Source organism: Penicillium cataractarum (assembly GCF_028827025.1).
Source record: "Penicillium cataractarum strain IBT 29864 chromosome Unknown utg000009l, whole genome shotgun sequence".
NCBI classification, from domain to species: domain Eukaryota; kingdom Fungi; phylum Ascomycota; class Eurotiomycetes; order Eurotiales; family Aspergillaceae; genus Penicillium; species Penicillium cataractarum.
Genome location: NW_026622745.1, coordinates 834724 through 847325, shown reverse-complemented (window position 1 = coordinate 847325; position 12602 = coordinate 834724). Strand labels below are relative to the sequence as shown.

General features: G+C 49.3%; 3 protein-coding genes across 3 annotated transcripts; 2 read left to right on the top strand and 1 right to left on the bottom strand.

Annotated features, from left to right (window-relative positions):
* Positions 1-4628: 4628 nt before the first annotated feature.
* Positions 4629-6360, top strand: N7496_010952 (C2H2-type zinc finger protein; the record flags this gene model as incomplete). Its single annotated transcript, XM_056703865.1, has 4 exons — positions 4629-5438; positions 5550-5603; positions 5714-5887; positions 5968-6360. 4 exons carry the CDS (start codon positions 4629-4631, stop codon positions 6358-6360), a joined length of 1431 nt encoding a protein of 476 aa, XP_056549825.1.
* Positions 6361-7704: 1344 nt separating this feature from the next.
* On the bottom strand, positions 7705-10588 carry N7496_010951 (NCBP1 family protein; the record flags this gene model as incomplete). The annotated part of the gene is made up of 7 exons (XM_056703864.1): positions 7705-8567; positions 8641-8822; positions 8879-9774; positions 9831-10098; positions 10170-10276; positions 10366-10460; positions 10519-10588. 7 exons carry the CDS (start codon positions 10586-10588, stop codon positions 7705-7707), a joined length of 2481 nt encoding a protein of 826 aa, XP_056549824.1.
* Positions 10589-11954: 1366 nt separating this feature from the next.
* Positions 11955-12479, top strand: N7496_010950 (uncharacterized protein; the record flags this gene model as incomplete). The annotated part of the gene is made up of 1 exon (XM_056703863.1): positions 11955-12479. The coding sequence occupies one exon, from the start codon at positions 11955-11957 to the stop codon at positions 12477-12479; it is 525 nt and encodes a 174-aa protein (XP_056549823.1).
* Between the last annotated feature and the right edge of the window lie 123 nt (positions 12480-12602).

Here is a 12602-nt window from a genome sequence, read left to right as displayed (position 1 = left end):
CGTACTACCGTCCCGTAAGCTTGACAGGCCAGAAAAAACAAATAAAAACGATAAACAAGAATAAATTAATAGACAAGCCCACTGGCACCGACAGACTGGGACAGGGGACCCAGCTAGATAGCCCTGGCCCCGTTTGAATCGTCACAGAGCCGCGCGAGTGGTGGTGGACCCCCCGGGAGGGTTGTGGATAGGAGGATAGTGGCAACGGATAGAGAGAGACGACATGTCGAGTCGTTGGACGTACCCTGGAGGGCGATCAGTGATCCGCGGAGTTGGGGGGATTAGGATTTAGAAATGTGGATGTGGGAGGGGTGGAGACCGTTTTGGTTGTTATCTGAATGAGATTGGTATATTGAATATTGTATATTGTCTGGGTAGTGTACTGTGCTATATAGAAGGTGGTTATTATAGGTGTAGGGGTGGTCAGGGTTTGTACATATATGGGGTAGGGGGTCCCTAATACTCAAAGGCATGAATTATGTACGTTTGTTAAATAGTCTCGAGATTGACTGCGTCGAGGTTACGAGTAAGTACCCCCCTCTCTAATATAGACTGCGAACCAGCGAACTACGCCTACAGTACTTGTACTTCGTACTTTGTACACAGTGACTAGATCGAGTAAATTGCTACCTAACTACGGCTACCTAATTAGCTTCCCCCCTCTCTCGGGGCTAGCTAGCTAGCTAGCTCGACATGCTTGAGCAAGTGATTTTGCTTGACTAGCCTCATCACTTTCAACGGGACGGTACCGACAGCTTGGGAGCGCTACTGTACTTGGGCCAGAGTTAGCGGCTGCCTGGTTGTGTCGGGAAATAGGATTGGGAGAGAGATGGGGGAGCAGTCTTGGATGTATTAACTGTTAAGGAGTTGTCTGGACTCTGGAAAGACTAGACCTGAATCTGAATCACTGACCACATACTGTCCAGAGTGTACGAAGGTACCACCATTTGCCATATACTGGTTAGAGTGGGGTTTGTTTATGGATGCGGGTTCTGGAGGTGATCTGCTTGAGCTAGACGAGATAAGCAAAAAGAGCGTAAAAGGTTGTTTGGACTAAACTGTTTCTGGAGCTGTTTCTGGAGCTGGCCAGAGCTGCCGTTTGAACTGGGAAGTTTAATGGGATTATCCGAATAAACTACTCGGTACTAACTACTTTGCCAAAGTTTGTTGGTCATTCAATGTCGTAGGAGCGAGTCAGTACCAAACTATAAGTTAGTAGCTAAGTTACTAGCTAGGTACTCCGTACCTTTGACCAAGTTCCCATTTGCCACTGGTCAGCCAGAATCTCGTACTGGGTACGTACAATAGATACTGTATACTGTATACATCTCCTTAGGCAGCTGGTCTGGCTAACTATACCTACAGTAACCACCTATTACCTACTTTGACTAGGATTCTCCACTCCCGATCAGACTCTATGCCCCCCCCCTCTCCCTCTCTCTCATACCCGCCGAGTCCCCAATTCTGGTAGGAGTTCGTGAGGAGCAAACCATTTGCCCCCCCAGTCATTCCCGTAGCTCCGATCTCTTCCCCCTGCAGGAACCAGCAAGAACCGGACGCCTTCCCCTGATGCATCAGTATGTACCGTAGTTCGTAGACGTGCAGTGCAGGTTCGGGTCAATACCGTCAAAGAAAAACAAAATACAAATCTTGCCGAAGACGTGCCCTGTCACTTTCTTTTCGGGGAGATCATGCGGTATGTAATAACGCCTACAGGTAGAGTAGTTTACTGCCTATCCGTAGTTTTCTGCATGTTAAAGGGGACTGTGTTTTAGCCTAGGACTCCTTCATCCATGGAGTTATTATCTCCTATCTCTAGTCCCGAGGAGAAGGAGTATCATGGTCGGGTCATGAGTTCTCATCCCAATCTGTTTGGAACCTGGGCACTGGTAAACCCGGGTGCCCCCGTATTCACTATCCCCCTCTCCATGCACGGAGCAACCAGCGACCAGGTGAACCAAGGGTGAAACCAGCCAAGAGAAGAGGGTAGCAGACCCCAGCGAGTCGTATCTCCGAGGTCACTCCTGGGGCACACCAGTGCTAGGCCGAGCCAGAATCCGAGGAGATCGCCCGAGCAGATCTGGGGGCCAGGAGGCGAATCTGGGAAGCTGAAACCGATCGGGAGGGTCAGCAAAAGGAATTTTCCAGGGCCATGGGCGGCTAACCAGGATATTTCGGAGTGTCTAGTCTAGAGTACTTAGTGTACGGAGTACTCTCCCCTAAGTTTCTAACTGGAGAATCATGTTGAGGCGGGGATTGGACGCTATTGGCGACTATCGGGCGGGCGCAGCCGGACGAGAGTCCAATCAGAAGATGTAAATAAAAGGGAACACACCAGCCACCTAGCCCGTCTACTGGAGACCTGGACAATGTGCAGTCCCTGCTCCGGGCTTGATCCGGGTGGTGGAGGTGGAGGGCTTTAGTATTTTTTGAAGAAAGTACACAATTACTTGTCGTATTTAGGTATATAGTTGACCAGTGAGATGTGGGAAGGGAACGAACCACCCTGGTCGAGGCCCCCTAAGGGAAGAAAGAGGGGGGAGTAGGGCTTGGCAGAGTCAGCTATGGACGAATCAAGATCCAGATGAAATGGTCTCTTGGTCTCTTCTCTGACTGGAGAAAGCTGGCTTGACCTGTCGACTTTGTTGTCGCAGATCCCCGTCCACATTGAAAGCCCGAAGGCCCGGCCCGCCCTCGAGGGCACTACAGTAAAGGGTGATTGCTTTTTTTCTTTCTTTCTTCTATTGTGTTTTTGTACGGAGCTAATATGAGTTTAATAGAATGATCGAAGGGGTAGAAGGATAGAAAGGAAAAAGAAGGAATTGGAAAAGGAAGTATAGCGGGAAGAGGAGAAATAATGGATGCAGTGCTACATCGAAGCTATACGGAGGATACTGGTATTCTGGCACTGTACATAATAACGTGAACAAAACCACGAGACAGACAGAGACAAAGAGAGAGTGAAAACTTGAAAAAGGTCTAGGTGGGCCAAAATGTCGCTGAGAGACTGTCAGTGGTGGATGACAGTCACGCCCCCAAGTCCTCTATTTAGTTTAGGCTTAGCAGGGTTCTCCATTTTATTATTTATTTTATTCTGATTTTACCTACTCAAACTAATCCCATTTCGTCCAGTGAATTAGCTAAAATCCTCGCCAGTCGCGGCTGCGATTGAATTCGACTGGGGGGGCACACCGAGATTCTCCAGTACTCTCTCTACACCCCCATTCCCAACCATCGGGTTCTTCGAATCAGAGAATTGGAACTGCTAATGGAAAAGGATTGGGCATGATAATAGAAATTGACACAACTCTAGTTTGCTATCATGATCTCTCTGATTTGTGCGGGGACACTAAATCAGAATATTCTTCTCTCTCGTGATACAGCAGGATCTTCCTGTCCGAAATGATGCATCTGGCCTAGTGGAGTACCTCGATGGGGGATTTTTTTTTTCAGGTCGCCTATTGATATATTCTTATAATATGATTATAATAATAAATGAGTACTATTATTCTGAATATTCTAATATTCTTCTGGTTTCATTTCCTTTGCCATCTTCACACTGCAATCATATCCCTGATCCTAGTGGAATCGGCTGTTTGGGTAGACCCAGTAACGACCACTGGATACTACTAATCACTGCTGATCATTTTCGTTTTCTATCAAATATTCTCATTTTATATGATTATATGATTATTCGATTTACTTTATTTTCTTTTTTTTATTATACTATTTTCCCTCTTTTCCCCGGTGAGATCCCCACTGCACGTCGGGGGCCCTCGAACTACTCCCCTTTCCGGGCGAACGTCACTCTGTATCAGAGAGAAAATACACATCCTTTTTCTCGACAACTCGAGCCCACTAGGCGCTTCCTCAACCATTCCACCGGGAACAAACCTGAGCTTGGACTTTCTCGATTTTGACTACTTCTTTTGACGGCGGACGACGCGGGTGATCACCACTAGTTTCCTCGGACTTCTCTCTGGGCGTATGGTGGCCGATCCCCCATCGTACTCTGGGCCCTTTCTTCAGCCCACCTGCAGCCTGTGGGAATAGTCGTGGGAAATTGCGCCTCTGAAATTTACTGGTTCGCTCGTTTCTGTCAAAAACGTCTGCCTCGTTCCGCGGGTGATCCTATATAGATCGATCGGTGACCCTGCTCCCCCCGGCTCTGCATCTTGGCTGCGCGAGACAAACAGCCTCCAACCCTTTGATATATCTTATATATCCCTCTCTTGAACATCCCAAGCCTAGCCAGGTATTCCATTATATTCACTATTGAGTGTGTATACCCAGGACCACATCATCGTCGTGCATACTACTTCAGCCGGATTGTCTATTTTCTATACTTCGCTGCCCTGGATTTTCTTCTTCTTCGAACAAAACCCAAATCAACTCAAAACAAAGAATCAAGATCTTAGGGTTCTATAAAAAAACAAAAGCAAAAGCAAAAAGAAACCGACGAACCCCTCAGCATAAGCCCTACCGAGTACGTGGCTCGCGGCTGTCAGGCTGCCAGGGTTTCACCTTCAGCGCATCCCAACGAACCCTTCTCTAACCACAACATCCCACTCCCCGCCCCCTGGACCTGAGTTCATCTCTCTGTCACTCAATCTGTCATACTCATCATCATGGAGACTGCCGAACCCGTTGCCTACGAGTTCCCTGGTCACGGTGTGGGCTCATTCCCGCACCGTCGCGCCATGGACTCGCCTCTATATTCTTACTATTCCCACCCAACTTCGACTCCGTACACGCTGCCTTACCAACCAACTCCCACGACAGCTGCCTACAGCTTTAGCTCGGGGGTATTGAGTCAACCATCGCATCCGTACCAGTATTTCATGGCCAACCAACCATCACTGGGCTCGCCGGTGCGCCTGTCGTCGGATAATCACCAGCCTCAACACCATCACCATCAAGCCCACCATCAGCAGCAGCAACATCAGTCTCAGCAGCATCATTCACAGCACCAGCAGCATCAACACCAACCACCACCACTGCAATCACTCCCCGAAATCCGCCCCGCAAAGAACGCCATCAACCCAGTGACCACCCGAATCAACGACTACAGCCCAGCAAGCACTCAAGTCCCATCAACAGGAACAGACCCGTCCAAGAAGTCCGGCGCAGAAGCCGAATTCTCCACCGAAGTCGACGTCCTGATGAAAGCCATCCAGGCCAAGCCCGGATCCTCGACTTCGCCAGTCCCCATGCAGCAGTCGCTGCCACCACTGCAGCAACTAGCACCACCGGGATATCCAAGCTACGCTGGGTATCCGATGTCGCCGCCACGCAGCCTGCTCACTAATGAGGGACAGTTGTCCCGGTCTGGCAAGAAGCGCAAGTATACTTGCATGTTGCCGAACTGTGGGAAGAGCTTTGCGCAGAAGACGCATTTGGATATTCATAATCGGGCGCATTCGGGGGAGAAGCCTTTTGTAAGTTTTTTATGGATTACCCGCGGCATCCGTTGAGCATTTAGAAAAGAGGAATACGATGCAGAGGGAATCGAGGAAGAGAAGAGAAGTCATTTGCTAATGAATGTACAGATCTGCAAGGAGCCTTCATGCGGGCAGCGGTTCTCCCAGTTAGGAAACCTCAAGGTACGCATGTGCAGTGACACTTTGCAAGACAAGGATACACCGATCCTTGTCTTTGTCTTTACCTTGAACCTGGACAAGAATCAAGTATACTAACCCATCCCTCGATACAGACCCATCAAAGACGACACACGGGCGAAAAGCCATTCAAATGCGACATCTGCCACAAGCGCTTCGCACAGCGGGGTAACGTCCGCGCCCACCAAATCACCCACCTCCAAGCAAAACCATTTACCTGTCTCCTCGATTCCTGCGGAAAGAAGTTTACTCAACTGGGTAACCTCAAGGTAAGCCCCTCCCTCCCTCCCCCATCCCCTACTCCTATCATTTCCAAGAACAAAAACACTTACGCCCTTTCCTCCTACAGTCCCACCAAAACAAATTCCACTCCACAACCCTCCGAAATCTAACCCTCCGCTTCGCCCAAATGGGCGACGCAGGCCCCATGAACCCCGCAGACCGCGAACTATGGGAGTACTTTGCCGAGCTATACAAGAACAGCAACAAGGGTATCAAGGGCCGGGGTAAAGATCGGCGGATCTCGACGACGAGTGCCCACAACCACGGTCACAGTCACGGTCACGGCCATGGCCACACCCGCGGTGTTGCGGGGAGAATGTCCTCTATGGAGTCTGAGGAGGATAGACGGGGGTATGAAGATGGGATGGGGATGTATGCGAGTGCGAGCGCGAGCCCGAATGGGGGGTCGAGTAGCGAGGGGGAAGAAGGGGGGTATTACATTGAGAGGAGGGGTCTTTGAAATAAAGACCCTGTACATGGATTTGGATGAGCGATGGGCTGTGGAGTATTGGTTCTTTGTGTGTTGAGATCTTGGACCTAATATCTTGGGGCTTTTTTTTTTTGTTTTCGGTCCTTTATTATCAACTGTTACATCATGTATACGATGTTATGAGGGGCCTTTGTTTATTTAGATCTTTGCATTTTGCATGTCTTTGTCTTTGATCTGGGGTTTACTTTGTCCTTGTTTGTGATCTTGTGATATCCATCTCCTTTTATTGTTGGGGTTTTATATACTATTTCTTTTGTCCTCTCTTCTCTATATTATCTGTACTCTATTCAACTGGAACGGGAAAATAAAACTAGCTCTTTCGTATAAGGCATTTATACGAACAAGAACCAGAGAAAGTCTTTACTCTTTGGTAGAGAGATGGATTAGGCTTGGCTTAAAACGAGTTAGGAGTTAGTTAAACATGGTCAAGGACCATATCAGGTCAGCAATGGCTTGACCAAATCTCCAAGAAAACTGTTTATCTCATTACCTCCTGTTTTATACTGTTACATTATGATCCACTCATAGATACTACTGATTGATTAATTAATTCCGGCATTCAACTTAGCGAGAACTGTATGAGCTAACTCAGTGCCAAAGGGTATGCCCTTCGGTCTAACCTACAACCGACAAACCCCAACATGAGCTCTACCGAGTACGTGAGTGGATTAGGCTTATGAAAGATAGTAGTATGCCCGTTACGCCTGCACTGGTTGCTGAGTGGGCAAATCGGGCACTTGTACGTGCCGGTAGGTCTGACCGGATTATTGGTGATAACTGGTTGTATTGGTTTATTTAGCGGCTTCCGGGGGGGTTTGAAGATTGTGATTGTGAAGCGAGAGGTGGAGGGGTAAAAGGGTGAGTGTGTTGGAGGTGTATAGGCTTGGAATAGGCTGAAGGGTGCAGATATAGTAACCTGGGAAAGACAGGGGAGTAGCCTGGACATGGTCAATTGTAAGTCTACACAACATCGAGTATAAATTGAGAGACGTTTTTCATGTTTCTTCCCTTTTGAATGATGTTAATGATATTTCATTGCGGTAGCTCGCAAAGACTCGAGTTTTGGGCTCAGTTCGCTAGTGTACAGATCCAAGATAGACCGGAGACCTAATCGAGAATCGCCTCGGGCGTTCATGGATCAGAGAGAAAACACAGAAAAGAGAAAAAAAGGAAAGATAATGCAAAACACAGAGATCGAAAGGAAGTAAAAGAAAAAGAAAAACAAGGGAAAACCCCACAAGATCAGTGCTAAGTCCAGTACTCGAAAATTCCTATTCGATGCAGTCATGGATAATACCCCGGGTCTCCATGATTTCATTGTCCATCTGCATCAGCGATGTGAATGTCCCCGTCACCCGCGGTATCCGCGGGATCCTCACGAGTCGGGGCGTTAGTGCCAACGGGGGTGGCATGGATCAGCGCATCAGAAATGAAGGCGTCCTCCACGGCAGCCTTACGGCGGAAGACACGAAGCCAGCGGCGGCCCCATTGGCGGAGGATGGCGTCTTCGGGCATATCACCTGATCCATCACCACGTTCCATGAGCTCGTCGTTGCTGCCGGAGGCAACGGAGACGACGGCATCCTCGATGAACTTGAACAGGTTCTTCATTTCAACGCGTTCACGGGACAGAGTCTCGTCGAGCACGCTCAGTTGGGGCTCGTACAGGTTCTTTTGGGTGCGAGCAGCCACGATCTGGCGCATACGGTTGGTGACCTTGCCAACGGTGGCGGAGATCATCTCGTAGATGTGGGGCTTGGAGAGGATTGAGCCGGCGGCAATGTGCTCAGTGAGGGCCCACTCCAGGACGGAAAGAGGGCTGATAATAGTGTAGTTGAGCAACTTGTCGACAATGTTGATGGCAATGCCTGGCTGATCAGCCCAGTACTCCATGACCGAGGTAATTATTTGCAAGCGGGCCTTTTCAGAGGCTGCGCCAACGGCCAGTAGGCGGTCCTTGTTACGCTCGATGCAGGACAGGACGTGCGACAATGACTTGGAGCCCACGAAGCAGATGGACGTAACGAGGGCGTCTGTAGAAGGAACCTTGGGCTCTTCCACACCTAGGCCCTGCGCTTGCTCCTCGATGGAAGCAATGATGGGCTGGAGTTCATCGTCGTTTGCCTTTTTGCGGATGAGCTGCATGAGCTCTTGTCCTTCCTTGAAGTATGGGGTTGCTATTATTAGATGGTTAGCGGACTGAATAGAGAACAGGGGGATGGGAATGGTGACAACTATCTTTATACATACCTTCGGAGGAATATTTGAACTCGGGAGTGTCCTTCTCCTTGCTCTCTGTGATCAAAGGCAAGTAAGGTTCAGGCAGAGTACCCTTAATACGCTGCGCGAAGCTCAGCCGGATTTCCTTGTCCAGTGCTCCGTTAATGAATGCCATCCTAGGATGAACGGCGGGAAGCTCGAGATTCTCAACCCTAATTGTCAAACTGTTAGCATCTTGCCAGCGTTAGTTACATGGCCGTGTTCTTACCACTCGCTCCACTTCCAGGTGAAACCAAAGTTGCTCAAATGATGAGCAAACCAGTCTAAGAACCGGCTGCTCAGCTCCAGATCCATAGTCTCCAGGCTGTTGTACAAGAACCGAATGGCACGGCCCAAGCTGGGCGCAATTGCTGCAGGGGCGATCTTGCAGCACTCGGTCAAGACGGAGTGATAATAAACAAGCTTGTGTTCCGGCGTGGGCAGCTGGAACAACTGCGAGAAGACAGCATCCACCGCGACATCCTCTGGCTTCCACGACTTGTTATCACCGGCAATCTCACGCATACGGTCAAATGGCGTGGCGCGCTTGACGAATGTGTGGCGGGTATAATAACAATCCACATCGATAAGGTACTTAGCCGTAGCGACGCGGTTAAAGTCAAGGAGGTTGAGGGTATCCACCAATGCGTCTCTCATGAGCGAGGCAGTGATGTCCGAGATGGGAGGTACAGTGTCGATCTCCTGGTTGGCGTAGACCGAGAGGTAGACCTCCGGGAAGAGAGCCCGGGGGCCATATGGCACGGGGTTAGGAACGGTAATCTGGGGGAAAGCGACCTTGGTCACTACCTCGAAAGGCTGTGGCTCGTCGCCCTCTGATTCCCGCACATCCTTCCATGGCCGAGGCAGGCACTTCAACTCCCAGCCGTTGCTGGACTCGCCCTGAAGCTGGCGCTGAAGAACACTGATTAAGCTGGGACCAGCCGCGGATTCGTTCTCTTCGGGACTGAAGGTGTTGACCAAGTCGACCAGGGCGTGGGGAGTAGAAGCAATGATGTCGGTCTTTTCGAGAAGCGCAGAAGCTTGAGATTCGAAGCCGGTAGCGGGGGATGACATCACGTAGGGAATGGTGAAGAGGATGATCTTGACAAGCTCCATGCCGAGCAACTATACCAGGAAGGTTAGTGCGAATTTCTCAGAGTCCAAGAGCCTAGTAGACTTACGTCTTCCGAAGATGCGGTCTGGAGATCAACCGCACGCGCAAACAGCTCCTCCAAGAGCGTAAAGATGCCATCACCCTCGTAAAGAGGCTGTAGACATCCCAGGAAGCGGACGAGAAGCTTAACCTCGCGCCATGATCCGGAATCGATGTATTTCTGCAAAGCCGCGGCTGCCTTGTTCAAAAGTTCCGTTCCTAGCTCCGGCTTGTTGTTGTACGTGAAAAGCGCTGTCGCAGCAACAAAGGGGATCTTCATAGGTTGTTCCAGGACACTGTGTAGCATAAACATGTCAGTAGGCGCATTGAGGTAGTGCTAGCGGGAGCCAAGGGCAAGGTTTCGTACAGATCAAGGGAAATGTTGATCAAGGTGTCGCGCAACTCCTCATCCTCGTAGTTCTCAGCCACAGTCTTTGCGATTCTCACGACATCATCCTCGACTCTCCGAGCAGCCTAAACAGCGAGTTTCAGCATCAGTGACCAGTTCTGAAATAGTGTAGCACAACAACGCGCCTAGACCTTGTAAAGGAAGGTGATCCTACCGATTCCGCAATGGTCAGAAGCTGCCGGCGAACTTGAACAAACAGTGGCTCCTCATATCTCCGTCGCTGAGGGCGGCGATCATAGTCCTCGTCATCTGGAAAAGGTTCCTGGTCAGCAGCGCGTAAAAAGAGACCCTCGGGAGGATCGCTCACCTCGATAACGGCGCTTGCGCCCACCACCACCGCCCCGGTAGCCATTGTTCCGGCGCTCGTAGTCGGCCATTGCGTGTGGAGATTGGAGCGACAATGGGAAGAACTAAGAGCTTGAGATTGGGATGAGATTCAAAAAGGTTCAGCGGAGGAGAGCTTCCCCAAAGGTCAACGACAGCTCGGAAGGGAGGATAATCCGGGCCGACCGCCCTGCATCAAACAAAAGTAAAAACGAGGAAACCAACAGGTTCTTTGGTTGGAGATATTTACAAATGCATGGAATAGATACTGATTTTTTTCTAGAATTTATTTCAAATATACTTCCCATGATAGAATCCACATTTCTACAACATAATATTTGGATCCGATATATGCGAGCAGCCAAGGCTTCTAGCTCTTCATAGGAGCAAGCAAAACAATCATTTATCTCAATCTTTAACCGGCTAACAGCTTTAGTTTCACAAGATACCTAAAATGATGGCTATCACATATTGAGACAAGCCTTTTGGGTTGGAATATAGTCTACATAGTTGACATAAGCTCCCAACATGGACCTGCCCGCAAATGCCTATCAATCGAGCTTCAAGTCAAGTAACTAACAAAGTTACTTGTATAGAGACCAGGCCCTGAAAATAAAATACCTAAAGATGTCTTGGCCTGGTCTAGATGACTACAGAAAGTGAAGGTACGCGAACCGCCCTCGCTCTTTCCTTGCGGAAACTCCCAACTCACGCTCTTCACCGACGTCCCCAACATATCCTTGTTTACCTGGATCTCTCCATCTCCATCATCCCACTGCACTGACTTTCGCGTCATGACTCCATCGCTTTTGACTTATGAAGTCGGCCTATGAGTGATGGTACGTGGGCTTAAATTTAGGACTGCAGACTCACTCTTGTTTGATATCACAGAAAGTTGAGCAAGACACAGACACATCTAAGGACAGCCCAGACGGCCCCTCGCACGACTATGATCAAGGCAGAATATGCTTGTCACCCGAAGATCCTGATGACATGACTACAGATTCGGCACCACCAGAGGAGGAGGATGACAACAAAAGGAGAACCTGCCTTGTGATTCTCAAGATCAAACCAAAAAGACCAGTTTTTGAGAATTTGAGTCTCTTCTTTGACTACCGGATCAAAGTTTCAGGCATCAAATGGTCAGGCCTTGTCAGCACTGAGTCGGAAGGCGAGAGCGAATCAGGAAGCGATGTCTGGTACTAAGATAAGAGTGATGAAAGCGACCAAGATGCAGAAAGCGACCAAGATGAAGAAGGTGACCAGGATACAGAGGAAAGCGAACAAGACGTGGAGGAAAGCGACGCAGATCGCTCCGATGAAGGATGCCTTGATGATGGAGAGCACCATCAATACGAAGAAGCCTTGGAACTGCCCATTGCTGGAATCTTCGGCTTCAAGGAAGGAGCTACAGGCATTATGCGAGTATTGGGACCAACCGAGATCACTGGCCTGCTGCGTCGTGCGCTATGCACGCTACCATCTGAAAAGTTCGTATGCCTGGATGAGATACAGACTCTCATATCAAACCTTGAAGGCGAGGAGCTTTTGGAAGCAGTCAGGGACTCTCTAGAGCTCTTTTTTGACGAGCACTTGGATGGCCGGAGCCTTCATTTCGAGATTGTCCTGTGGAAGATCAACCAAGCTTTGAGCCTCCAGGGAATCGATCACAAAACGCGTAAAGAGATGCTCGGCATTCGATTCCAAGTGTATTCTGCACTTGCAAATCTGCAGGAGGATGGTTATCTAGGCTTACGATCATTCTTGAGCGATGCCCTCATTACCTGGGACACGGAGTTTGCCATGGAGGTCTTGGGGAAACACATTGCAAAGTTACCTATCGATGCGCAGCGAAGTATCGAAGACTACGTGCGTATGCTGTTCGATAAACAGCAGGAGCTGGCAGGGATAACCGAGGAGATTCTTGCCTTGGATGATGATTAGCCATACATCAATAAAGAAGTACTGCTTTCATTTCTTTTCTTGTACAAGTACTTGCTAGACAAGTAAAGATCTACCAGGCCAAGCGGGGCAATTGATGATCACCCCGCTCGAATCGGAGTATAA